At 36.0% G+C, this 26,099-nt stretch overlaps 1 protein-coding gene across 10 annotated transcripts in view; it reads left to right on the forward strand.

The window, feature by feature from the left end:
• The window catches only part of ATP2C1 (ATPase secretory pathway Ca2+ transporting 1), a 146,900-nt gene that overhangs the window by 83,635 nt on the left and 37,166 nt on the right, over positions 1–26,099 (forward strand). For all 10 annotated transcript variants that reach the window (XM_070493151.1, XM_044754759.2, XM_070493154.1 and 7 more), the window contains 10 exons: positions 5,128–5,283; positions 6,049–6,117; positions 7,065–7,140; positions 10,539–10,605; positions 15,751–15,875; positions 16,750–16,847; positions 18,779–18,874; positions 18,964–19,053; positions 20,917–21,021; positions 25,534–25,690. In XM_070493151.1, the coding sequence (XP_070349252.1) occupies positions 5,128–5,283; positions 6,049–6,117; positions 7,065–7,140; positions 10,539–10,605; positions 15,751–15,875; positions 16,750–16,847; positions 18,779–18,874; positions 18,964–19,053; positions 20,917–21,021; positions 25,534–25,690 (1,039 nt within the window). The remainder of the gene's footprint in view (positions 1–5,127; positions 5,284–6,048; positions 6,118–7,064; positions 7,141–10,538; positions 10,606–15,750; positions 15,876–16,749; positions 16,848–18,778; positions 18,875–18,963; positions 19,054–20,916; positions 21,022–25,533; positions 25,691–26,099) is intronic.

The following is a 26,099-nucleotide window of genomic DNA, read 5'->3' on the forward strand; positions in this document are numbered from 1 at the left end:
GAGAACCCTGGGCCGCCAAAGCAGAACGTGCGCACTTAACCGCTGTGCCACTGGGCCAGCCCCCAAGCTGCGCTTTAGTCTGAGAACTTTTTTGTAGCTGCCAGTTCCATATTAGCTGTAATTTTTTTAAGCAGTCACTTGTGCTTTTCAGGAAACCTTTTTGACTTTGGCATTTACTTTTTTTCTGCCTAATGTTTTATAGGAATAATCCTGTGAATTTTTTCAACCATTTTTATTCTGTAGGTGTTAAATATTCAGATTGTGGATAATGTATGCATCTGGATTCTTATTTATATTCTGATTTTTGAACTGTGTTGTGTCTTATTTTACACCTTCGCTAGAGTGCCTGAGGAAGAATGAAGAGAAAGAGAATCAGTTTCCCTGTAGAGTAATAGCTTTTTCTGAAGGTTTAATATTTAAACTTTTGGCTCGAAGGCATGGAGCTGGCTGATTCTTTGACTTCATTTTATCCTACCTTTCTGTCTCTCATGGTTGCAGTGGATAAATGACTCTAATATCTTTGTTCTCAGATGAATTAAATTGTGACTTTGTTAAACTGTAGTAGGTTTGCCTAATTTGTTAGACACCACCTGTCTTAGAAATGCCTTCCTTCTTCTCACTTTCTCAAAACTGCTTCCTGGGAAAACTCTTGCAGTCACCATTCAGAGAAAATCACTTGTAACTTAGAAAATATTCTTGCTCAACAGGCAGTTGAGATCTATGCAGTTTGCTTCATTGTATGATTTAGACATATTTCATCGATAACATACTTTTGATAATTTGAGTTTTACGAATATATAACTACATAGAACAAAAGGACAAGGGTCCAAAGACTTTTTCTTCTGCATCAGTTTGTATGGTAGACAAGGCTGATGGCTGTTGGTGCTGAAAATATGTGCCTCTTTTTTATAGAAAGACCTGATTTGAACAAAAATTCTTACTCTCTTACATGGTTCTTGTACTGCTAAGGCTGACACTGAATAGCTGGGTCACTGAGTGAGTCAATAAATCTATGCTTTTCCTCTGTTTTTAAAAAGTCAGATTAGGGGCCGGCCCCATGGTGCAGCAGTTAAGTTTGCACGTTCCGCCTCTCAGAGGCCCCGGGTTTGCTGGTTTGGATCCTGCGTGCGGACATGGCACCGCTTGGCATGCCATGCTGTGGTAGGCATCCCACATATAAAATAGAGGAAGATGGGCACAGATGTTAGCTCAGGGCCAGGCTTCCTCAGCAAAAAGAGGAGGAGTGTCAGTAATTAGCTCAGGGCTAATCTTCCTCAAAAAAAAAAAATTAAAATAAAGATTATTTTTTTACTCCTTATCCCTATAGACAACCAGCTAATGTTAGTGTTTATCTGTGTTTAAGGTTGACATTCAAAGTAAAAAGTGCAATGGGAAAACGTAAATTTCACCCTTCTCAGAGAAGAGTTCTGTAGATGTATACAAGTTTTTGTTTGCTTTTAAATATCAGCAGGTCTCTTTTCTAATTAAGAGCTCAGAAGATTACATGCAGTTCTGGTTTTTGTAACGAAGAGCTTACTAGATTAAAAAAAACCTTTCTGTTGACTTTTTGATTCAGAACAATATATAAATTTTAAATATATCTTTGCTTATTGTCTTCTCCTAGAAGTAGTTACAAAATTGGGGAGGAGAAATAATTTGCAAATTGATCCTCTAAATTATTAAGAGGAATCAGGAGTTAGTCAGTGTTGGGTCACCTCCATAGCTTACTATCTAAGTGATGTTGATGTTGGGTGAGTTACATAACCTTTCTTTTTTTTTAAATTAAAAAAAAATCTTTTAAAGATTGACATCTGAGCTAACATCTGTTGCCAATCTTTTTTTTTATCTTCTTCTCCCCAAAGCCCAGAGTACATAGTTGTATATTCTAGATGTGACTGCCTCTGGTTGTGCTATCTGGGATGCAGCCTCAGCATAGCCTGACGAGCAGTGCCATGTCTGCACCCAGGATCTGAACCAGTGAAACCTCAGGCCGCTGAAGCAGAATGCACGAACTTAACCACTCGGCCATGGGGCTGGCCCCTACATAACCTTTCAAACTATCTGTAAAATAGGGCTAATAGTGATAGTACTTGCCTCATTGGAGTTGTTAGTGGCTAAGTAGTTGTCAGTAGATAACTTAGCATAGGTATGTAGCATAGTGCCTAACAGATAGTGCACAGTGAAATGTCACCTGATTAGTTTTAGTAGTAATATCATCTTTGAAAAAAGACCTAACTTTTTTTCTTACCTTGGTAATAAATGTGTTAGTGTGAAAAATTATATAGTCCTAAGATTAATTTGGAAAGAAAAGTCAAATAAATAATATTCCTTGAATATTGAGAAATTCTATTGCTTTTGAATATGGCAGATTTTTTTTTTTTAACTTGTAGTTGAGTTGAGGTAATGAACTCACATTTACCTGGCTTGTCTTTGTATACAAATTATATGAAATGGGAAGCCTTTTAAAAAGTAAAGGACTGTTGATCTGTGTTTTAAGAAATATTTTTTATAAGCCTGTTTTTGTTTTTGTTTTTTGGTGAGGAAGATTCACAGTGAGCTAACATCCGTTGTCAATCTTCCTCTTGTTTTGCTTGAGGAAGATTAGTCCTGAGCTAACGTCTGTGCCAGTCTTCCTCTGTTTTATGTGGGGTGCCACCACAGTTTGGCTCGATGAGCAGTGCTAGGTCTGCACCCAGGACCAAACCTGCAAACCCCAGGCCACTGAAGCAGAGCATGCGAACTTAACCACTACACCACCAGCCCAACCCCCTTCGTTCTGAACATTTTTAAGCTTTATGATCTAATGTTATAAACTCCTTTTTTTTCTTTTGAGGAAGATTAGCCCTGAGCTAACATCTGCTGCCAATCCTCCTCTTTTTGCTAAGGAAGTCTGACCCTGAGCTAACATCTGTGCCCGTCTTCCTCTACTTTATACGTGGGATGCCTGCCACAGCATGGCTTGATAAGCAGTGCCATGAACGCACCCTGGATCTGAACCAGCGAACCTTGGGCCGCCTAAGTGGAACGTGTGAACTTAAATGCTGCACTACTGGGCCGGCCCCTAATGTTATAAACTCTTAGTTATATTTGCAAGATTATGTGGCTGCCTAACACAGGAACTTGCCACGCAGGTTCCTGCCCCTATGGGCTTTGTACTTTTTGCTCCCTTTCCCTGGAATCCTTTCTCCCTAATTATGGTCCAGCCTTGGGGTCCTCAGGTCAATCAGGGCTTTGCAAAAGGGACATCTACGTTTGAGAGATGTTCTCTCTTCTACCTAAAATGTCACTCTCCATCCTTATCATGCCTTTTCTCCCCACCACCAGGCATTATATTATATACTCTTCTTTATTTTTTTATTTTCCAAATTACTTTCCCATTGGAATAATAGCTGAGGGCAGGAACTTTGTTTTGTTTACTGCTGATTCCTACTTTGTGTGATGTAGAACTGGACCTGTCACATTATAAGAATTAATAAATACTTAAGTGAATGAATCAATGGTATTGGTCAAATTAAAACATAGTTTTATTGAGTAGATGGGGAGAAAGAATCCATGAATCAATTTTTAATAATTTTCTGAGATTTTTTTTAAAGTATTTATGCTCATAAAAAATGAATCATTTCACAAGATGACATTTATTACTTTTCCCTTTCCCCTCCACCCCCCGCAATGAAAAAAAAGAAAAACAAGGTTTAAAGTTTAGACATGACCTGTCAGTCAAGAGGCATAGTGAGAACTCCAGCTCTGCGTATAATAGCGTTACCTGCTCTAGCTTCATTTTCCTTATCTTGTTTCCTTTCCAGGATCTAGCCCAGTGCCTGGTACATAGTTAAGGTAGTCAGTAAATGTTTGTTGGGTAAGTGAACCTGTAAAGTGAGTAAAAACATGAACTAGTGCTAGTTTCCCAAAGGGTGTCCTAAAGACTCTTGGATAAGAGCTTCTGGAATAAAGTGGATCAAAGAAGTTTGGAAAGCACTGTTCCATTGATTCTCAAACTTAAGTATACATCAGAATCACCTGGAGGACTTGTAAATACAATCTCTTCAGTTTACCCTCCCTACCTCCTTGTTTGAGGTAGGGCAGTGAATTTCTAACAAGTTCTGAGGTGGTTGAGGTGATATTAGTTCTGCTAGTCCTGCTGGGACCACACTTTAACAACCCCTGCTGTATCTGTACTCTTGTTGAGGTGATTCACACTAGTATATTGAAAGTTTTGAGAAGCACTGCAGTAGGGGAAACTGTTTAACTCTTAACTCAGTATTTCCAAGACTTACTTTACCATAGTACCCTTTCCATGTATATGTGTGTGTGTGTGTGTGTGTGTGTGTGTGTGTGTGTGTGTGTGTGTGTGAATCATCTATCTATCACGTTACACACAATGCCTCTTAACATCCTTGAAACTATTGTTCTGTGGGCCATACTTTCAGAAACAGAGCCAGATTACATTTACAGTGTTTTCCACATGTAAAATGATGATTTTTTTTTTCCATGCTTGGGCAGGTGACTAAATTGTGTTAGGAGTGAAACCGTCGGAGTTGAACTCTGTTGCAGAGCTGAAAGAAAGGATGATAGTCATGATCTGCATGGAAACATTTATATACATTTTTGATTCTTGCTTAACATACATTTGGGAAATGTAGGGATGTGTAGCAAGAAAAATTTCATGAAAATTGAGCCCAAAATGATGAAGTGATTTCTTTTTCAGTACCTTTTATTGTTTATATTTCTCTTTCTTTTATGGTTGGTTTTAATCTGCCAAACACATTTTCAGAACTTTAGGTCATGGCAAAATTAGGAAAAAATAATTTGTTGTGAGAGTTGAGTTTTCGCCAGATAATGATTGTCTCGTCTAGTGTCGTCTTTTTCCTAGTTGTGTTTTGAAATTTAGGCTAATCTTCTTTAATGGTTTAGCACTCTACTCTGCATGTCAGATTTTGTTGACTTCATTTTTAAATATTGTTGTCCTTATTCCTGTCTTCTGTCTTAGAGTAGTGGATGTGATAAAAGATTTGAGTAATTAATAGGGGATATTTGAGGGAGAAGTGGCATTTACAGACTCTTTAGACACTAAACGTCAGCACAGAGTCTTCACACTTGAACTTAATGGAATGCTTTATGTCCTCCAAGGCTGTGGATCTTTCCATTGATGAGTCCAGTTTGACAGGAGAGACAACACCTTGTTCTAAAGTGACGGCTCCTCAGCCGGCTGCAACTAATGGAGATCTTGCATCAAGAAGTAACATTGCCTTCATGGGAACACTGGTCAGATGTGGCAAAGCAAAGGTAATTTTTTTCTTGTTTTGAAAATAACAGTTCCTTTGTTTTCAACCATTTTCTCGGTTCTTTTTTGCTAATTTAAGTGGATCTTTTCAAAATATATGACAAAGAAGTGACAGAATTGAGCCTAACCCTTGGCGGGTATTTGTGAGTCTGAGGGGAAGCTGTGTCCCTGAGGTATAATATGTCCGTAGTTCTCCCATTTACCCGATAATGGATCCTTTAACAGCATAGTCCTCACTACCTGTTCTTGTTTTGGATAGAAACAGTGGCTCGTGGATATGTTCATAACTGGTTAAATAAAACTTTAATTCAGTTGATAGGATACTGGCTATAATATTCTGCCTACATTTCATTCACCTACTAATTGATTTCAGATTTTTTTTTCTGGATTCTAATATTCCCCAAATATAAAAGGCAGCATTCAGTAGCATTTGAAGGAGGAAAATAAACTACATTAAATGTTTCTATTGAGTATAACACAGATTCAAATTTCAGAAATATTAATATAGACAAAAAATGAGCCTCAGAATTGAGTCAGTATTAAGTTTAATGAAATGTTTGTTTTCAAGGTTTGTAACCTAAGCCGTAAATACTAATGATCTTTAATAAGATCAAAAGGAAATTTGCTAAGGGAACTCTGAATGTGTATGTCAGACATCTTGACTGTGGCCAATGCGTTGGTGAAAGCTAATGAAGAGTTTATGTAGTTTTGGTTGAGAGAGAGGATTCCATTTGAATGTAAATATATTTTCCTGTTTTTCCCTTTAGGGTATTGTCATTGGAACAGGAGAAAATTCTGAATTTGGAGAGGTTTTTAAAATGATGCAGGCAGAGGAAGTGAGTACTTAGTTTCAAATCTGAAATTCTCCGTTATAAGTAGAAGAAAAGAGAATGTTAGTGGATTATTTTATGTACTATGAAAAGTAATATTTTATTCAGAATATCATTCAGTTGTCTGTGCTTAAAAACATAATTGGAAAGCCTGTAATTAGAGGGGGCTTGAATTGACATTGTTAATATTTGAAAACTTTTGATATTTGTTTAATATTTTAGGAGAAAAAAGGTATAGTCAATTATTTATAGGGCTTATTCTTTTTAGAAACTAGCTTTATCATATTAATTTTAGACATTACTAAATAGTATATTTGTACCTCAGAACATGTCCTCAACCAAAATTCCCAAGTTTACGCAATTCCGAGTAATGGGAAAAAAGATTGCAAAGTAAGATAACCTGGATGATACCCTTGTTTAAGGATATTGAAGATTAGTTCTCTCATTTAAAATACTTTCTTATATATAAAAAAGAAGTTGCATTCTACAAATGTGATATTCTCCCCAAGTTGTCTGGATTTCTCAGGTAATCTGCCAAGATTCTAGGATGATCACGTAGAAAACCATTCCAAGAAGCTTGGCAGTGAAGGGACCACCAGAGAAGGGATTTAGCGGATCAGGGAGCCAAGAGGATGAAAAGACAGATTACAAGCGTGTTTGTGGATACAGAAAGGAGAAAGATTGGAAAAGTGACGGCAGCTGGTGGCAGTGAAGTCCCGGAGAAGCTGATGGGGAGAATAGATTTCTCCTCAAAGACAGGCATAGGAACATGGACCTTTTCAGATAAACAGACTTTCTAAAGTCTAAGCCTCAGTTTCCTCAGTGAGGGGGGCGGTATTTATCTGAAGGGAGAACTGTGTATGTCATGGGGATGTTAAGCACTTAGCAGAGTCCCTGGCATGTAGCATATACATTTAGCTAATTGTGGTGACACTCTTCTCCAATTTGTCAAGGCGCCAAAAACCCCTCTGCAGAAGAGCATGGACCTCTTAGGAAAACAGCTTTCCTTTTACTCCTTTGGTATAATAGGTAAGAGAAGAGTGAGTATGTATATGTCATATGATTACTTAGGTTTTCTTTTTTGAGTGGGAAGGGAGAGGTTAGATACAAACATAATTTATTTATTGATTTAAATAATTATTTATTTTTTAGCTTACTACTACTTTTTTTAAATTATAAAACTAACCCACAGGCGTTGTCCTTTTCTACAAAGATGAAATAGAGCTCCATGTAATTCCTGTAATCAAACAGGTTTCTGTAAACATCTTAGTATTTATCTTTGTACAACAAAATGTGATAGTATTGTTTTATGGACTACTATTTTGTTTCACATATCCTATCATAAACATCTTCTCGTTAAATAGATGCTCACAAATTTAAAGCTTGTATAGTATTCCATTGTGTGAATATATATGTATATATTTATAAATCAGGCCTCTTTTAGACATTTATGTGGGTTTCTTGAGTTGTTTTAATTATGTAAATGATTCTTCAGTGCATGTATCTTACTGTAAATACCCCTCATTTCCTTAGGATAAATTCTTAAAATTATTGAGTCAAAGAGAATCCATGTAATTTCTAAATTTTTGGTATGCTTTAAAGTGTTTTGTTTCATATTGCCAAGTAGTACCCTTCATCAGCAAGGCAAAAATGTCTCTCTTCCAGCACCCTTGCCAACTTTGCTGCCATTAACTTAACAGATGAATAAAAGACTTCTCATTATTTTATTTCACAATTCATTATTAGAGAAACTGAACACTCTGTCGTGTGTGTGTTGGTCCTTTCTGTTTTATTTTATGACCTGTCAATCTGTTTCTTTTGTCCCTTCTCTTATGGCTTGACTCAGATTGGTAACAGCTCTTTGTATAATTAGGATAGCAATCCTCTTGTTTAAGTTAGGAGTATTTTTTCCCCTCAATTTTTAAATTGCCTTTGGTGGATATATAATACACTTGGTAGGAAGGTGGGAGATGTGAGTAACTGAAACGTCCTCTTGCCCTTCCTATTGACAATCTCTGCACTTACGTTTTCTTTGTTTATTCTGTTCATAAAGACTCTTCCAACTCCATGTTGGGAAAATGTTTATAAGTATATTTATTTGAACATCATTCTACTACATTAGTTTTTATTTTTGACACTTTATTTTACTATATTATTTAGAATTCATTCTAGTACAAGGCTTAAGGTAGAGTTATGACTTTTTAATCAAAAGTTAATTATTCTAGTACCGGCAATTCTATAGTCTATTCTTTATTCACTGAGTTGAAATGACATCTTTATCATACATTAAACACTTGCATCAATTTTGGAGTCTTTTCCCCTTTTCTCAAATTCTTTGTTATGCCATTTTAATTGTTCTTGCTAGCTTAATGTTTTAAAATCAATAATGTGATTTTAAAGCAATATTTCTGCTATGCATAATTATTTCTTTCTTTAATAATTCAGTGAAATAATTCTTTAAATATTAATTCTTTTGTTCTGTCTCTCTTTATCGTAAGCATAAAGTAGAAGATAGGAAGGTATTTGTTTCTCTTTTTAACTGGTGTGTATGTTCTCATAACTTCCTTCATTTGATTATTACTATTTATTTTCTAGAATTTATAAATGAATTTGATAAATTGAAGGGTATTTAGCCAATTAAATCTTTCCAGTTTATATTAACACTGTACCGTGAAACCATCTTGAATTTAGTGATAAAAAGATGTTTCAACTCTATGATTCTAGTTTTCATATAATAATGCATTGAACATAATTTTTCTTGTTAGGATAATAAATAGAATAAGATAAGGGTCAAAATCAAAATCAGGGGTCAGCAGACACTTTTTTTGGGCAAAGGGCCAGATAATAAATATTTTAGCCTTTGGTCCTTGCAGTCTCTGTTGGAAATACTCAACTCTGCCATCAGCACAAAAGCAACCATAGACAATACACAAACAAATGGGTGTGGCTGTGTTCCAGCAAACTGTTACAGAAGCATGCAGGAGTCCCCTGGTATAATTCACTGGATGTAATTTCTTTTGTCAGGATGGTATTTGGAATGGGATCTTAGAGCGCTGAAATCTGGATCATTATTTTGTAGTTATAGAAAGATAAAGAAAAACCTTGTTATACATGTCCTTATTGATGGAGAATACAATCTTGAAGTTGCTTTGTTTTATTAAAACTGATGATACTGAGTTTTTCCTCACAAAATTAGTGTTGCACTGATTGCTCTCCATCTTTTCAAAGATAAAGGTTAAATAAAGCAGAGAGTATGGAATCAGTTGTTTGGTTTATGTTAATTGATTTTTTTATTTTTAAATGCCATAGAAGTTGTATTTTTTTAAATGCTAATGTAGGTTTAGATGTCTTAACTAAGATACAGCACTCTGAGCCAAGTCCTAAGTAACTACTTCGTTTGCAGTATGAAGTTTATTTTTTTTATTTATTTTTTTATTGAGTTATTGATAGGTTACAATCTTGTGAAATTTCAGTTGTACATTAATGTTTGTCAGTCATGTTGTAGGTGTACCACTTCACCCTTTGTGCGCACTCTCCACCTCACCTTTCCCCTGGTATCCACTAAACTGTTCTTAGTCCATAATTTTAAGTTCCTCATATGAGTGGAGTCATACACAGATTATCCTTCTCTCGCTGGCTTATTTCACTTAACATAATTCTCTCAAGGTCCATGCATGTTATTGCAAATGGAATGATTTTGTTCTGTTTTGCAGCTGAGTAGTATTCCATTGTATATATGTACCACATCGTCTTTATCCATTCGTCTGTTGCTGGACACTTAGGTTGCTTCCACGTCTTGGCTATTGTAAACAGTGCTGCAGTAAACATTGGGGTGCATAGGACTTTTGGGATTGCTGACTTCAAGCTCTTTGGATAAATACCCAGTAGTGGGATGGCTGGATCGTATGGTAGTTCTATTTTTAATTTTTTGAGGAATCTCCATACTGTTTTCCATAGTGGCTGCACCAGTTTGCATTCCCACCAGTGCAGTATGAACTTTAATGTGTAATGTCTTGGTATGGAGTCAGGAGAAGTTCCAGAGTTTATTTTTGCAAAGCTGATAGTAAATAGAAGACCTATATGTCTTAAACTACCTTCTCTTTTTCCCCCCATTGTATGAAAATACTGGTAATGTTTTCTTAAACTGGGAACTCTCAGATGTTATTTTTTTAAGGGATGGGTAGCAGCAATGGCAGCAAAAATTAAAACTGTGTGTGCATGTGTGCATACGTAGCATTAACTTTAAGCAGTATTAACTTTAGTCTCCGGGCTTAATGGATTTTTGTAAAATCTTGTAATCGTGATCTGATATAATTTCCCTTTTATATCAAGGGACTTTTTGGCTGCCCTCAGCTTGCTATTCTATTTGTTCTGTGCCTAGCTGGTTTTATATAAAAGGGAAAAATAGCAATTTGATTCTGTTCCAGGTATCATCATGTTGGTTGGCTGGTTACTAGGAAAAGATATCCTGGAAATGTTTACTATTAGTGTAAGGTAAGTTCTAATAGTGTGTTTATAAATTGAAGTCTCTTTTGCCTCTCATTTCTCTGATAGGCATAGTTAGTGTTCCATTATGGAGATATTATATGAGCACATAAGACTATAAAATCTACTTAAGAGGTTCAGAATTCATGTATTGAAATGAACTCTAGGAAAATATATGGCAGTGGAGAAAACCCATACTAGATGTCTAGTATTATTTACCCAATATTGCATTTTTATATATAAATCGACAATTAAGGATTGCCAAACTGAAAACTGGCAGCATCAAAGAGACCACAATATAGAAATTGAATAATCAATCTCAGAGGAAAATGAAAAATTCAAGAAATAGAAGAAAAATTAAAAATATACAGAAAGCGGGGCCGGCCCTGTGGCCGAGTGGTCAAGTTCGCGTGTTCCGCTTTGGTGGCCCAGGGTTTCCCCAGTTTGGATCCTGGGCACGGACATGGCACTGCTCATCAGGCCATGCTGAGGTGGCGTCCCACGTGCCACAACCAGAGGCACTAACAACTAGAATGTACAACTATGTACTGGGGAGCTTTGGGGAGAAGAAGAAGAGGAATGAAAAAAAAAAGATTGGCAACAGATGTTAGCTCAGGTGCTAATCTTTAAAAAAAAAAATTCAGATACTGAATTCTGAAGAAAAAAATACACAGAAAGCTTTTGTATTTTCAGAGATTTGTGAAGAAACTGCATTCATGATAGATGGACAGATTGCTGTAGAAAAGGATCACAGAACAAAATGAGTTTTTAAAATTATGATTATGATTGCTGAAATTACAAATTCAATTTAAGGGCTATAAAATAAAGTCAAAGAGGTCTCCCAAAAAATAGAGTAGAAGGTCCAAAACAGAAAATGAGATAAAAAAGTGACAGAATAATTCAGTATTATTATTATTCAGTATTCAGTAATATTATACCTAATTAGGAGTTTCAGAAAGAGGTAAGAAGAAATTAGATAAGAAATGATACATGAATACTTTCTCAATCTAAAGCAAGACATGAATGTTTATAGTTTGAAAAGATTCTCCGAATGCCAAGCAGGATGAAAAAACTTCAACCTAGATACATCATTGTGAAACAAAAGAAAACAAGTTAGATCATCTACAAAGGAAGGATAATTAGACTGTTATCAGACTTCTCATTAGCAACTGCAGTTCCCACCTCGGAGTCTTTTTAGGCTCTACTAAACATTTCAGCTCATAAGGCTTTCATTGTTCACATCTGGTACCTGTGCCCTGAACACAGCAGGGCAACTTCAGGCGTCTCTCTTCTGAGAGAGTCCTTGCAGCAGTCCATGCAGCAGTTCAGCTCAGGTACAAGGAGGTGAGATGACCCTGTGAGTGCAGGAGCTACCCTAGGTTAAAATGCCTCCTAGTCCACAGGAGCCACCATCTCTGGAAACATACTTTTCAGGGTGCCTGCAAGAAACTTGGTCCAGTTATATGAGTCACTACCCTCAGGAAACCCAAAGCGATGGCTTCCTATAAGATAATTATAAATCTCCCAGTCCATAGACAGTTTATCAGTCAGGCGATCCCTTTATCATAAGCAGTGTTGCCAAGCAACGTTACCCTTATAAGATCACTAGGGAAACAGAGCTAGAGATTTAACTAAATACAGAAGGGGAAAAGGATTTTATTAACCCTTCATCCACAGCATTATTGGATTACACTGGAAGATAGTGGGGCAGTTCTATCAAAGTATTGGGGGAAAATGATTGTAAGTCTATAAATCTAGGCCTCACCAAAGTATCAGTCCAGTTAGTTACAAATAGATAGGCAGGAAATCAGAAAATTTATCCCTTACCTATCCTTTTATGAATTCCAGCAAAACAAGGGTAAAAGAAAGGAAGATAATGATGTGTGGTCGTGTAAGAAGGAGTGGGACTCACCTAGGCATCTAAGGAAAAGAAACCCTGGATGACAGCTCTGTGGTAGGCCTAGGAAGTAATAGTTCAAGTGTTAGAACAAAAATCAATGGATTAAAAAAAATCAAAAGGAATAGGTAAGATAAATAAAAAGTTAAAGATATTTGTGATATTGTCAAGGAGTATATTTTTTCCTCAAATGGACAAAAATACAATTTGAAGCTCTTGGCTTAAATCTGTATAAAAAAGCCTTGGGTTAAATATAAAATAAGTTTTAAATGGAGCTTGAGTTTGAGATATTGATCATTGGCGTATTACCTATTGGACTCATTTTTAGCTTTTGAGTATTTTTTTTGAGCAGTTAACTATTTGTGGAGATCGACACATGACTTTTATTGCTACTTCAAGGTCTTTCAAAGGACAAAACATTTTTAAACTTTTTTAGGAGGATAAAACTCATTTTATTTTGCAATTACCATATGGACCCATTGTACTCTTATAAATATAAAATACATTATCAGATCTTTAGTGACCTTATTATTCCTATGTCTTGAACATTTTGCTATCTCATTACTCTAGCACAATTATTTTAACAATTATTTTTAATTGTGCTAAAAATGAGTAAAACTATAAGAAAGAAGAATGATGGAACCACTTAAAATGTTGATATAATAATAAAGTAGATCATTACTATTCTCTTATGTTGCCCAAAGTATTACATCATTATTTAAGAAGGTATAAAAGAAGTTTGGAGAACACACTCTTTGTAGTTTTTTTTTGTTTTTCATTCAGCGAAGTTGAGAATTCAGAATTTTTTGTTTTCCACCATAAGGGCAAAGAATAATTGACAGAAGAATTTTTGCAGTTATTAGACAAACCAGAAGATGAATGAAAAGAGACAACCCCTGCAGGCTTTAAAGTTGAGGGTGAAATTGAATCATATAAGTGAAATTTCAACACTGGGAATCCTTAGATGCTGATGCTCTAGATTTTCTCGAACTCCTGCATCAATGAGGAACAGTTTATTTCTAAGGACAAAAAGAGGAGGACAGGTATTCTCTTCCAGTTAGTCATTCTATAACAAGGAATTAATCATGCAATGTTTTCCATCAAGAACCTGGACCACCTCTTTTTGCTAAAAGACTGTATGATGGTATTCTTTCATCTTTTATGATACTTGTTTACCAACATTTACTTCATACCATTTTTAAGTGGAGAAATGCTAAAGGACAGTATGAATATAAAGGTGATTAAAAGGAAATAGATGATATAGAAATGAAAAACTTCATTGGTTTCACCATTGTAATTGGTGTTTATAAATCTAAAAATGAAAATGTTTTGCAGTTATGTTTCAAAGAAGATGCGTATCCTCCTTTAAATAGTTACGAACCATCAGCATTTTCAGAAGCGTTGTGCTTTGAAGAAACAAATATGAAAAGAAGAACCAGAATTGATAAGCCTATAACCTGTTTTAAATGTATTTTAAATTTCAAATCAATATTTATGAGGTGAATTTGTTACAGGTTCATTCATGACAATTGATGAGCAGTTAATTGCGTCTAAAGGATGTCACCCATTTCACATATATGTATTGTGGTCATCATCATCATCATCATAGATATATATATATATACCTTCAAATCCAGGAATATAGTTTGGGGTTAAAATTCAAATGAAAACTTGTAATGAAGTTTTTCACAATCCATTTTATTCCTCTGCAAATTATTTATAACATGACTTAAGTATAAAATAATGAAAAGGTCCACTGGATTTAGATTGTAAATGATGATGCCTATTTTTCCTGATATAGTGACAGTTAATGGAAGCATAAGAAAAGAGGATTCTCTTTCAACTTAGAATATTTCAAAAGAGAGAAGCAAATGTTAATGATAGCATGTATTTCTTGACTCTTCAGTGTATACTGTTTAGCCAGGGGTATTATAAATGTTATTCGTTGGCTTTCAACTTGTAGAATCAACCTGTGAATAAAGCATGAAAAAGTTAATTATGATTATAGAACAGGGTGCTAATGATATTAAATTAGATCATGCTAAAGCAAAAGTAGGTAACAGAATTTGGGAAGTAGAAGTAGCAGAGGGAATGGTGTTCAAATGAAGAATAGGAATGCTTATGTCCTTATCTGTAGTAGAGTCAAGAGATAATACTTGGAATGGGATGAAAAATAGAGATTTAATTTGAATTTTTTTATCTTACAAAGGGAAACAGTGAAGTAATTAATTTTTTTGTTGTGATAAAAGACACATACTATAAAATTTAACATTTAATTTAGTTTATATTTTTTGGTGAGGAAGGTTTGCCCTGAGCTAACATCTGTGCCAGTCTTCCTTCATTTTGTATGTGGGTCACCACCACAGCATGGCTGACAAGTGGTGTAGGTCCACACCCAGGATCTGAACCTGTGAATGCAGCCTGCCAAAGCAGAGCATGGTGAACCAGTACACCATGAGGCCACCCCCCAAATTTACCATTTTAAAGTATATAATTCAGTGAGATAAATAGTTTCAGAATGTTGTGCAACTATCTCTAGTGTCAGAATGTTTTCATCACCCCAAAAGAAAGCTCCATCACCCTTAAGCAGTCACTCCCCATTATTCCTTCTCCCTAGTGCTTGGCAACCACTAAACTGCTTTCTGTCTCTCTGGATTTGCTTATTCTTGATAGGTCGTATAAATGGAATCACAGTATGTGTGTCCTTTTGTAACTGGTTTCTTTCACTTAGCATAACATTTTCAAGGTTCATCCATGTTGTAGCATGTATCAGTACTTTATTCCTTTTTATGGCTGAATAATACTCTATTGTATTGTTATACCACAATTTCCCATTCATCAGTTGATGGACATTTGGGCTGTTTCCATCTTTTGGCTATTGTGAATGGTGCTGCTGTTAATATTCCTGTACATATTTTTGTCTGAACACCTGTTTAGTTTAGATGAGGAAACTAAACTACAGAGGTGGAGTAATAATAGCTCAGGATAATACAGGTAAAAATTGGTGAAGCTAGGTGTATAAATTTAGGCAGTCTGACATCAGAATCTGTATTCTTTAACCACTATGCTTAACCTGGCAGTTAGTAAGTGTCTAGTAAATGTTAATCAACTTTCCCTTCCTTTTGAGGCCATTTTTGGGTGCTTACAGTATTAATTTTGCATTTTTTTAGCCTCTATTTTAAGTAACAGCCAACTGAAATTATTGCCGTGGGTGCTGTTTAGTTTATACTTCAATACTCTGTATATATTGGTTACAGTTTGGCTGTAGCAGCAATTCCTGAAGGTCTTCCCATTGTGGTCACAGTGACTTTAGCCCTTGGTGTTATGAGAATGGTGAAGAAAAGGGCCATTGTGAAAAAACTGCCTATTGTTGAAACTCTGGGTAAGTCTGTGGTAAGAGCATACTTATGCAGTGATGTATTTGTTTACATCAATGGCGAATCATCTTTAGATTTTACAGTTTTTTGTCCTAGAGGTTTGCATGGTGGTATTTGGCTTGTGGCAATGTTGAGTATGGTTATAACAACCCAAAAAGGTAATTAAAAATCATATCATATCACATAGCATATCACTCAGAACAGGGGACTTTGAGAGAAGTCTTTCTGCATCATGGAATGTTCTAATGCTTAAATCATGTACAAAAAAAAAATCCATGTAACAAATGAAACCTTAGGGGAAAATTAATGGAACTTTTTTCTTTTGACATCTCAAGGAAGATAATTGATAATTATAGATCCTAAAATGTCATACTTAAGTTGAATTTGCTGATAAGAACAATAAATACACAATATTGCTATAACTTTATTTGCAGTATGAACATTGCGATAACTTTCCGTATGGTTTGAAACTTCTTTAAATTTAAGAATCCAAAAATGTTGAATTTAATTTCTGATTTACATTTTAATATTGGGAAGGCAAAATACCTTAAAATGCTGACTAAAAAAATTATATGGGTTCTATTTTGGTACCTTTGAAACTTTCTAGAAAATGTATTATATAAAATTACCATATAAAGCTATTGTTGAGTAGCTTTGTAGAAATTTAACTGTAAGTAAATAAGAAAAAGTCAACATTTATCAGTATCTAATTTTTAATTTTAATTTCAGAAACTACCTTATGATGAAGCAATAATAACGAGTTTGATTTGTACAACATTCGGAGAAGCAGGACAGGCTTCCAGAGTTTGATTTGTTTTCAAGTGTGAACTTGTATTTCTCCCTGACTCTCTTGGTGACACAAAATGATTTATTCTTTAGGCTGCTGTAATGTGATTTGTTCAGATAAAACTGGAACACTGACGAAGAATGAAATGACTGTTACTCACATATTTACTTCAGACGGTGTGCATGCTGAGGTACTCTATAGATGTTTTCCTTAATGGCAGTATTCCTTTGATAAGAAACTTGGTGTTTAACATTCCTAATGATTCCAGTGTCTTACCTTCGGAAGGGCTGTAAATTAGTCAGCAACAGAGCTTTTTCCTTCCCATGTGATTCTACCAAATCTTGATCCTATTGCACTTGTATGCTCCAGTTGTACAGTCCAGAAACTTTGAATCCTCCATGGCACCTCTCTTTCCATCACCCCTACATCCATTCGTTACCGAACTCTGGATGTCCGTGCTCTGTACACAGCTTGAGGGATCTTTTACAGCCGAATTTTGACCATGTCACTCCCTAAGTTAAGATGCTGCAGTGGCTTTCCTTTGTGACCAGGATCTCAAAGTGTGACATCTCAAGGCCCTACATAGTCTATCCCTTATTTCCTTCTTCAGCCTCATATGCTGTCCTTTGCTTGCTGTGTATCAAATACACTGGCCATGGTTCTTTCAGTGTGACAAAATTCCTTCTGCTCCAGAACCTTTGCTGCTGTTCTCACTGCTTAGGACAGTCTAATGCCTCTTCATCTTTTGCACCTCAGTTCCAACCCTAATTTTTCAGAAAAGCTTTGCTGACCACCCAGAACTGGCCCTGTGCTATATGTTTTCATAGCACTCTATACCTCTTAGTCCTTAGCTCAGGGAAAATTTTCTGTCCCTCTTTGCATTATACTGTAAGTTTACTGGGCAGGAACTGTGTTGTCTGACACAGGACCTGCCTCATAGTATTAAACTTGTTGGAAGAATAAATGAATGATGAGTTACTTTATTTAAAATAATGTATTGGCAGTTTCTTAAGTGCATGTCAGTGGATGTGCATTGTTTATTTTTGAAGCTGAGTGAGGATAAGTCCCAATCTCACTTAGTCTTGGCAGGATTTCTGGCTGGAATGTTCATTAGCACTACTTATCATTATAGTATTTTAAAATGTATTTATAGCTAATTCACTGAGCAAAGTAAGCATTAGAGAAATTGACAGAAGTTGTACTTAGGTTTATTTAATTTCATTTTACATAGGCCTTAAAATAAGACTATTGATATTTAGAGTGTTACATATGGTTAAGGATACCCAGTGCTGTGTTGTTGAATGTACCTTTTCTGGATGACTCAGAAGGGTCATTGGGATTATATGTCCATATATGGTCCGTGTATGGAAGGTAGGGTATGTAAATTTCTCTTTTGTTTTAGCCCGTAAGTGTATATGTCAAGCATTAACCATTTGTTAATTTCTAAGATGTCTTATTTTTGTTGTGAAATTTAGCTTTTGTTTGGCTTGGTTTGTTTTAGCTATATGGGATAAATATCTGGCTTGTTTCTACTTTCCAGTTTTTAAAATTGACATATAATATGCTATGTTAAAGTAGTTTGTAAGCACTAGAGTAAATCACTTAATGTCTCTGAGCCTGCATATTTGCAAAAAGAGTTCTGCTTTTGTCTAAGTCACAGGTTTGTCTTGAATGATAGATGCGGTAATGGATTTGAATTCTTTGCAAAGTGTATTATGTTATATAAATAGATTGTTATATAAATTTAAGCTCACTTATGTATAGAAATTTTCATGGTTTATCCTTTTTTTAATAGAATATCATAAGTGGAAACAATGTAAGATTATATTATACTAGCAATTATAGTCTTTCTCTGTAAAATATACTATACATTATTATAATTATTAGTTAATATAATTAATTTTTATTATAATTAACTATAGGTTTATCATTGTGGTAAAAATTAAAATCTATATTCTTTTTTTAAGTATTCTTTTAGACAAACAAATGCTTTTCTAGGTCTACACGCTAACTATCATGATGTGTAAAATGAATTGAACACAACTCATCATAGTTTTCGGTTTTCATAAGCATTGTCACTGTCTACTGGTTGTATTACTGACCCCACTTTATGTTCCTTAGGTTACTGGAGTTGGCTACAATCCGTTTGGGGAAGTAATTGTTGATGGTGATGTCGTTCATGGATTCTATAACCCAGCTGTTAGCAGAATAGTTGAGGTAAATACTTTATACTCTAAGAAGGTGACTTTCTTCATAATGAATTAGGACACAGTGATGGCTTCATAGTTTATGTATATTTCTCTTAGGCAGGCTGTGTGTGCAATGATGCTGTAATTAGAAACAACACTCTAATGGGAAAGCCAACGGAAGGAGCCTTAATTGCTCTTGCAATGAAGGTATGTGCCTGATCTCTGTTCTTTGGCATATGAGACATCATCCTCACAAGAGAATGTGAGGCCATAAATTTCACTATTACTGGTTTTTAGATGTAGAGTGAAGAAGACTCATAATATTTCATTGTTTTTACTGCCTTTTGTGAACCAGTTTTATTCTTCCTGGAAATACAGAGCATAGAGCTTTTTCAGTGTAACTCTATCCCTTACATGCAAGATACAAACTAATGACCAGTGATCCATTTCTTCTTATGAAGAAGTGTTTCCGTCTTCCATAAAATTTAGAATTTTGTGCGAAAATGTTTATAAATGTGTGTAATTGCTGATAAATACTAACTTTCAAATGAGGAAAAGGCAATATTCTTTAATATTTCCATGTAAAGATATTAAGGCCATCACAAGAGATAGCTTTTCTTTTTCCAGTCTTCCCTTTCCCTCTGTTATCAATTTCTTAAAATGAGTGTAGACTTAGAATTTGTAGTGGGGAGATGGGGTGCTGTTCTCAGTGACTCTTTCATTGATCCCAATTGATCTCCTCTTCTCCTGAGTCCTACATTTGATTAAATGAGAAACCTAAAAGTCCAGTCTGTCACTCCCATAACAAAAATAAAATTCCTACTTTTAAGAGCAGTCTTAGAAAGCTTTGAGACTTGTGTGAAACAGGATGTCTCTAAATGAGCTTGCTTGAATTGAGATCCAATGTAGAAATGTAGGTTGTTATAACATTTAATTTAATAAAATAAAATTCATATTTTTAGAATGTATATGTTTCCTTAACAGAAAGCTACATTTCTTTATCATTTCTTCTTCTTGTAACTAAAATAGCATAGTATAGCTTTTTAAAAGATATTCAGAAGTATCTGTTAACGCATATTTACTGTGTTATACATAATCATCTCTTTGAGGGATAGGAGTGTGAACCACATCCTTATGGGGGGACCTCACATTTTAGGTAGGGCATTGACACCGAAGTGCTTGGAACAAAGAAAAGGTCGACCAAGATAGTAGACAATTAAGTCCTAAACATTGAGCCACATGTAAAAACAATGGAAATTCAGACTTAGGATCTGGGCTTTGAAGGATAGGAAGGATTTAGATAGGAGATAAGCTAGGGAAAGAATAAGAATAAAAGCATGGAGGAATACATAAGCATAGAATGGATTGTGGCTTATGAATTGGTTAACCTGAATAAAATGAAAGGAGTTTGAGTAACTCAGAGGATTTTAATTGGGTGTATGGTGGGTTTCTGGAGGACCTTTGAAAGACAGGAAGAAGAGCCTGAACATGTTTTAAAAGATAACAAAAAGCAATAAACTAGGTTTTTGGGTAGTTTGAGAAAGTATTTATGAATATTTGAAGGAAAATGCAAAGGGTATTGGGAGAGAGAACAGCTACATGACATTGGTAGTCAGACTATCAAGTGGTAGGGTATAAGGGAATAAGATAACAACAGGCAAGATAGATTTGAATCCCTAAGAAGAGAGGAATTGAACCTGAAGCTTCTATTGATTATAAAAGTACATGCTCAGTGTTGCTGGGGTACCTTTATTTGTATCCTGCTTTCTTCCAGAATTTGAGCCAGTAGAGATTTTAATATATTCAGTATTGAAAATCTGGTCTACATACAGGCCAGGTAGCGTGCCTTAGACTGTATCTATATACCCAGGCTTTCGTGTTGAACATTTGTGTTGCTGTTCAGAGAAATACAGTATATATGGATGGAGCACTGCTATTCTATCACCATTATTTGAAAAATAATCCAGGTATCTGTAACTAGACTAGCTGCAAGTTATTACCTTTGTTCTTTGTTAAAGGAAAAAATAGTCACATGTCAGTGAGAATTAACTTTGTTTTTGTGCCATATAGATGGGTCTTGATGGACTTCAACAGGACTATATCAGAAAAGCTGAATATCCTTTTAGCTCTGAGCAAAAGTGGATGGCTGTTAAGTGTGTACACCGAACACAGCAGGTATCCTTTCATTTAAAGAATACTTACTATATCTTGTTTAGCATAGATGACTATTTTTCATTTACTATTCACCTTTAGATTTAAACAGTCAGTGAACATGAGACCTGTTGCTTTAAAGTGTGTGATTTATAGTACACTCATCCATTGTTATTCTTATGTTTTAATTCATGCATAGGTTCTTCAGTTTTGCTGTGTGAGCAAACAACTTAAACGAGTTGAGCCTGGCCTCAGTCTCTTAGAGCCTGCAATATCAGATTCTTTTTTTTCTTTCTTTCTTTCTTTTTTTTTTTTTAATGAGGAAGATTGGCCCTGAGCTAACATCTGTTGTCAATCTTCCTTTTTTCTTTTTTTTCCCCTCTCCAAAGCCCCAATATCTAGTTGTAAGTCATTCTAGTTCTTCTATGTGGGATCTTGTCACAGCATGGCTTAATGAGCGGCACATAGATCTGTGCCCAGGATCTGAACTGGTGAACCCTGGTCTGCCAAAGCAGAAAGTTCAGACTTAACCACTTGGCCACGGGGCTGGCCCCTGACATCAGATTCCTTTAACATCTTTTTTGTTCTTGATGACAGTCTCTGCTGATTGTCTGTTGTTGATCTGTGTTCTTTCACTGAAGGAATGTCTTGTCTTCAGAACAAACAAAGCTACTTTATTTTGTGGAAAAGTGGTTACCAAATGTGTATAATTCATGTTAGTTGATCCAGCTTACCAAGTGGCAAATTGACATGCACTGATAGTTCAAGCTACTACCTTGTTCCTGGGTGTTTTAGAAATTTTTACACAGTGTAATAAGAGTTATTAGATATCTACAGTTATAATTATATCACTCATAGTTGCTATTACCACCTTGATGTTTAAACTTACTTTGCCCTTGAAAATACATATTTGTTATTTTTACATTTCCTTTATTAGGAACTCATAATTGTTTATGTGTTTTCATCTGTGAGCAAACACTTTGAAACCAGTTATATCTCTGTACACAGGAACGAGTGAGAGAATTCCCCCTCACCCATTATAAATAGGAAACATACAGATTTAAAAAAAAAAAGGCCAAGATGGTCAACATTGTGAGTAGAAGTCTGCCAGGAACTCTGTTCATGAGGGGAAAAAGATTCCTGTTTAATCTTTAAAGGAAATTTTATAAACTCCTGGCAAGAGAGAGAATTAAAAATGAAACTATAAAAATAAAATGACTGTCACTTAAACCTTGCGATGTAAAGCTTTCAAAAATTGCATTAGAGTTAGATAATTTTTAGTTGATGTCCCTTGACGATATACTTATATAGTATGAATACCTATATGAGTTTATTTGGAAGGTCTGTTTCCTTACATTTTATATACGATCACACAGCATTTCAAGATAATATGGCTCATGTAAAGTTTAATGATTTGACTTCAGCAATTTTGAATCTAACTTCACCAAAGGTGTACATTTGGAAGTTGTACATTGAATCTTCTCCATTTTGGGAATGGGGGATAGGGAGTGGCAGGATATAAGTTCGGAAAGATTGGTGTGGTTATTCTTCCTATTTGTTGACCTGAAGATTAACAAAACCAAGCAATGTAACTAATAAAACCCAAACCCACTGACGTGACTCAGGATACAGAAGAGATCAGCCCGGCATAGATATGGCCAACTTTCCAATTTAAAAACAACCCCAGTGGCTCAAATAGTTTGTCTTTAGAGGACTTTCATTTGAACGTGACAATATGCATTTATCTCTGTTCTTTCGCTGGAAGCTACCAAAATGACAACCAACAAATAAAAGATATAAACTAAAAAAGAGAAGTATGGGAAAGGCTCCAGGTTGACAGATATCAGGGACTAAGGCATAGGGCTAAAAACAGGAAGTCAGGTTGAAATTGAGTAAGGAACCAATAGAACTCTTCCAAGTACGTTTTCTGTTTTTTGAGGCCAGACCATTAGTCATTCTTCACCCCTGTAGAATATCAAAAATTCATCTTGGGGAAGAGAGTGGAAGGCAGAATTAAGGCTTAAGACTGAAAACAGGGTGATTAAGGCAAGTGATTATCCTAAAGTGTAAGCTGCTAGGCCATAACTCTGCCTTCTCAGAATTCCTGCAGGTAGGTATCTCCCTACCCTCATTCTCTAAGTCAGAAGACTGATGAGGTTTAGAGAAGCAGACTGGTCCTAGCGAGATTCCAACAATACAGAGTATCCCTGACTAAGCTCTTTGTTCGTGGTAGGGCTTACCTACTCCTGGGCTTCATCTCATCACCCTTCGGCAAGGGCCACAAGTTGATACACTCTGCCAATGCCCTTGGAGCTGCTGGACCTTTAGTTGCTTCAGTCTTGAATGTAAATGAACACTCAGGGATTGCTAGATATTTGGGGAAAGTCTTCAGTGTGAAAGACACAGACCAAACCAAGAGAAAGGGGTCTCAGAGAAACAAAGATAATGGTGGATGCTGAAGAAAATTTCCAAAGACCATAGCAAAATAACAACAAAATACTTTACAAATAGAACGTTTTCAAATAAAGTTAAGGAATCTATCAGAAAGTAGAAAATCAAACAGGTGGACAGTATAAAAGATAAAGTATGAAACTCAGAAAGTAAATAAAGGAGATCCAACATCTACCTAATAGTGGTAACAGGAAGTAGAGAACAGAAATTGGGAAGATTTTATCAAATAACATCAGAAAATTTTCCAGGGGAAAGACTTAAGCTTCTAGGATAAATTGCCCACCAGCCGCTCAGAGTGGCGGGGTGAGGAGATAAACACAAGGCCCGTAATAGAGAAATTTGAGGACACACGGAGCATTCCGAAAGCTTCCAGTGGTTTTGGGGCAGGAAGGAGGGCCGGGGGAGATTATATATACACAAAGGCTTAGGAATTAAATGGCTTATAAATGCAACACTGGGCCCCGGAGGCTGGAAGATGATAGAGGAAGGCCGTCAAATGAGAGGAAGTTTACTCCCAGCTGAATTTACAAGTGTAGGGATAGAATAAAAATGTTTTCAGACACTCCAAGTCTCAAAATGTATATCCCACACACTTTTTCTTAGAAGGGCCCTGGTGGATATTATTCCAAGATAAAAAAATAAACTAAGAAAGGACGACTTAGAACCCAGTGAGTTGTAACCAGGGGAGAGGTGAAAGAAATCCCCAGAGTAGAGGTGAAGGGAAGTTGTTGGATACCAGTCATGCAGCAGACCTAGAAATCAGCCAACTCAAATTAGTGAAGGAAAGGAGAACAAGACTCAAGGAGACAGGTCTTCAGTAATAATATGGGAATGACAGCTTACCTGCTAATTTGGTCATGTGAAAAACATCATTGAGAAGGGCTGTATCGGGAGTAATTAGTAATAGGTATAAAGAAAACTAAGCAAATAAAAGAAGAGGCAGTTATTAACTTTACAAAAGATAAAACTTGAATGGGAAAAGAAATGTATTTGATTTATGTAGGCCAAGGAAACAGCATCATGCCTTCCTCCTGCCTCTCTGTCCCCTAATATCTGCCTGCTAGTTACTTGGGGGCCCAGGCAGATGGAAGCTCTGTCTCAGTGTGAGGACACACTGTCAAAGCAGGGCCACAGGAATAGCACATTTTGAACTGGTTCCTAAATTTCCGTTTAGTGCTAAAGTTCCGTTTAGCACTAAAGTTCCATTTAGCAGTACAAGTACTGCTCATATTTATTGGCCAAAGCAAGTCCCAGCTGACTTCAAAGTGGGGGGCATACATTCCTACCATGTGCCTGCAAAGAGAACTGGAATGTCTCTGAACTGTCCCAGTGACTACCGCTTTGCACAGCAGTGAGGAGTCATAAGGCGAACAGGGTACTGACAAATTTTGCTTTAACTATATTATAAAGGTGGGGAGAGGAGGAATATTTAGTGGGGATGGCCAGGCTATCACCTGTCACAATAGACAGTGTATAAAATTGATAAGTGAAAAAGTAGCAGTATAAATGTATTTAAAAATGTGGAGATAAATACCAGAGAAAACAGCTAAAAAACCTTAAAATTGATTTGTTTCTGTGGAGTAGGACTAGAGGTGAGAAGGTTGGGCAGGGACCTACAGAATTTCATTGTAAGCTTTTGTATATTACTTTACTAGGATAAAAAAAGAAAAAGTCTGACAATACCCATAAGTACAAGGTGGTTGTGAGAATTAAATGGGATCACATGTATGTGTATAATAGCTATAGAAAGCCTGAACCATTGCCTGTGGGCTGATGTTAGATCTCTTTGCTTTCCCTGTTATGTTGTGAGCCTCTCCCCAAATCTCAGAGTGCCTAATCCGGGGCTTAGTGTAGCATTGCCTTCAGTGTGTGTGGGTGAGAGTAGGGAGTAGATACTGTTTTCTATCGAGAGTACAGAAAGCTCCCAAATATGAACTTTTAATCTGCAGAGTTTAAGTGCTACTCACATCCTTAGGCTTGAGTAACTTCCCTGGGTATTGCATGCCACTTGTTTTTGGATTCCAGTGGCAGATATGTACAAGTTGAAATTAACTTCAATTTATTTGCTGTGTTTTTTCTTCTTAGGACAGACCAGAGATTTGTTTTATGAAGGGTGCTTATGAACAGGTGATTAAGTATTGTACTACATACCAGAGCAAAGAGCAGACCTTGACACTCACCCAGCAGCAGAGAGATCTGTACCAACAAGAGAAGGCACGAATGGGCTCAGCAGGGCTCAGAGGTAAGGCCATTTCAGCATAGTCCCCTAGAGTGGAAAGGTAAAAAGACGGTATTCTTTTAACTACAGATAAATTTGTGCTTCACATCTGAGCTGTCCAACTCTCTTCTGGGCTTTGTGGAGCCCTGCCGTTTGAGAAGTGTTATGTTTTAGTTGGCTAATTGGCCCTCAAAACATGGGAAGTTGGGAATGTAGCAAAATATGAACTCTTCTTAGAGACCTGCAGTGGTCTTTGAGTAGGTGACAGAAATTTTATTTTAGACAAATTTATCTTTTGAGAAGGGAGGTGGATAGAAGTGAAGTGATGTTACTTCCTTATTTCATCACTTTGACTGTCTTATTTGTTAATAAATCTAAAATACTTTCCTAAATATTGAAGTCTTAAGCCTCTAATTTGTCCTTAAACTAAGGT

This window comes from Equus asinus, chromosome 21 (assembly GCF_041296235.1).
Source record: "Equus asinus isolate D_3611 breed Donkey chromosome 21, EquAss-T2T_v2, whole genome shotgun sequence".
Lineage (NCBI taxonomy): Eukaryota > Metazoa > Chordata > Mammalia > Perissodactyla > Equidae > Equus > Equus asinus.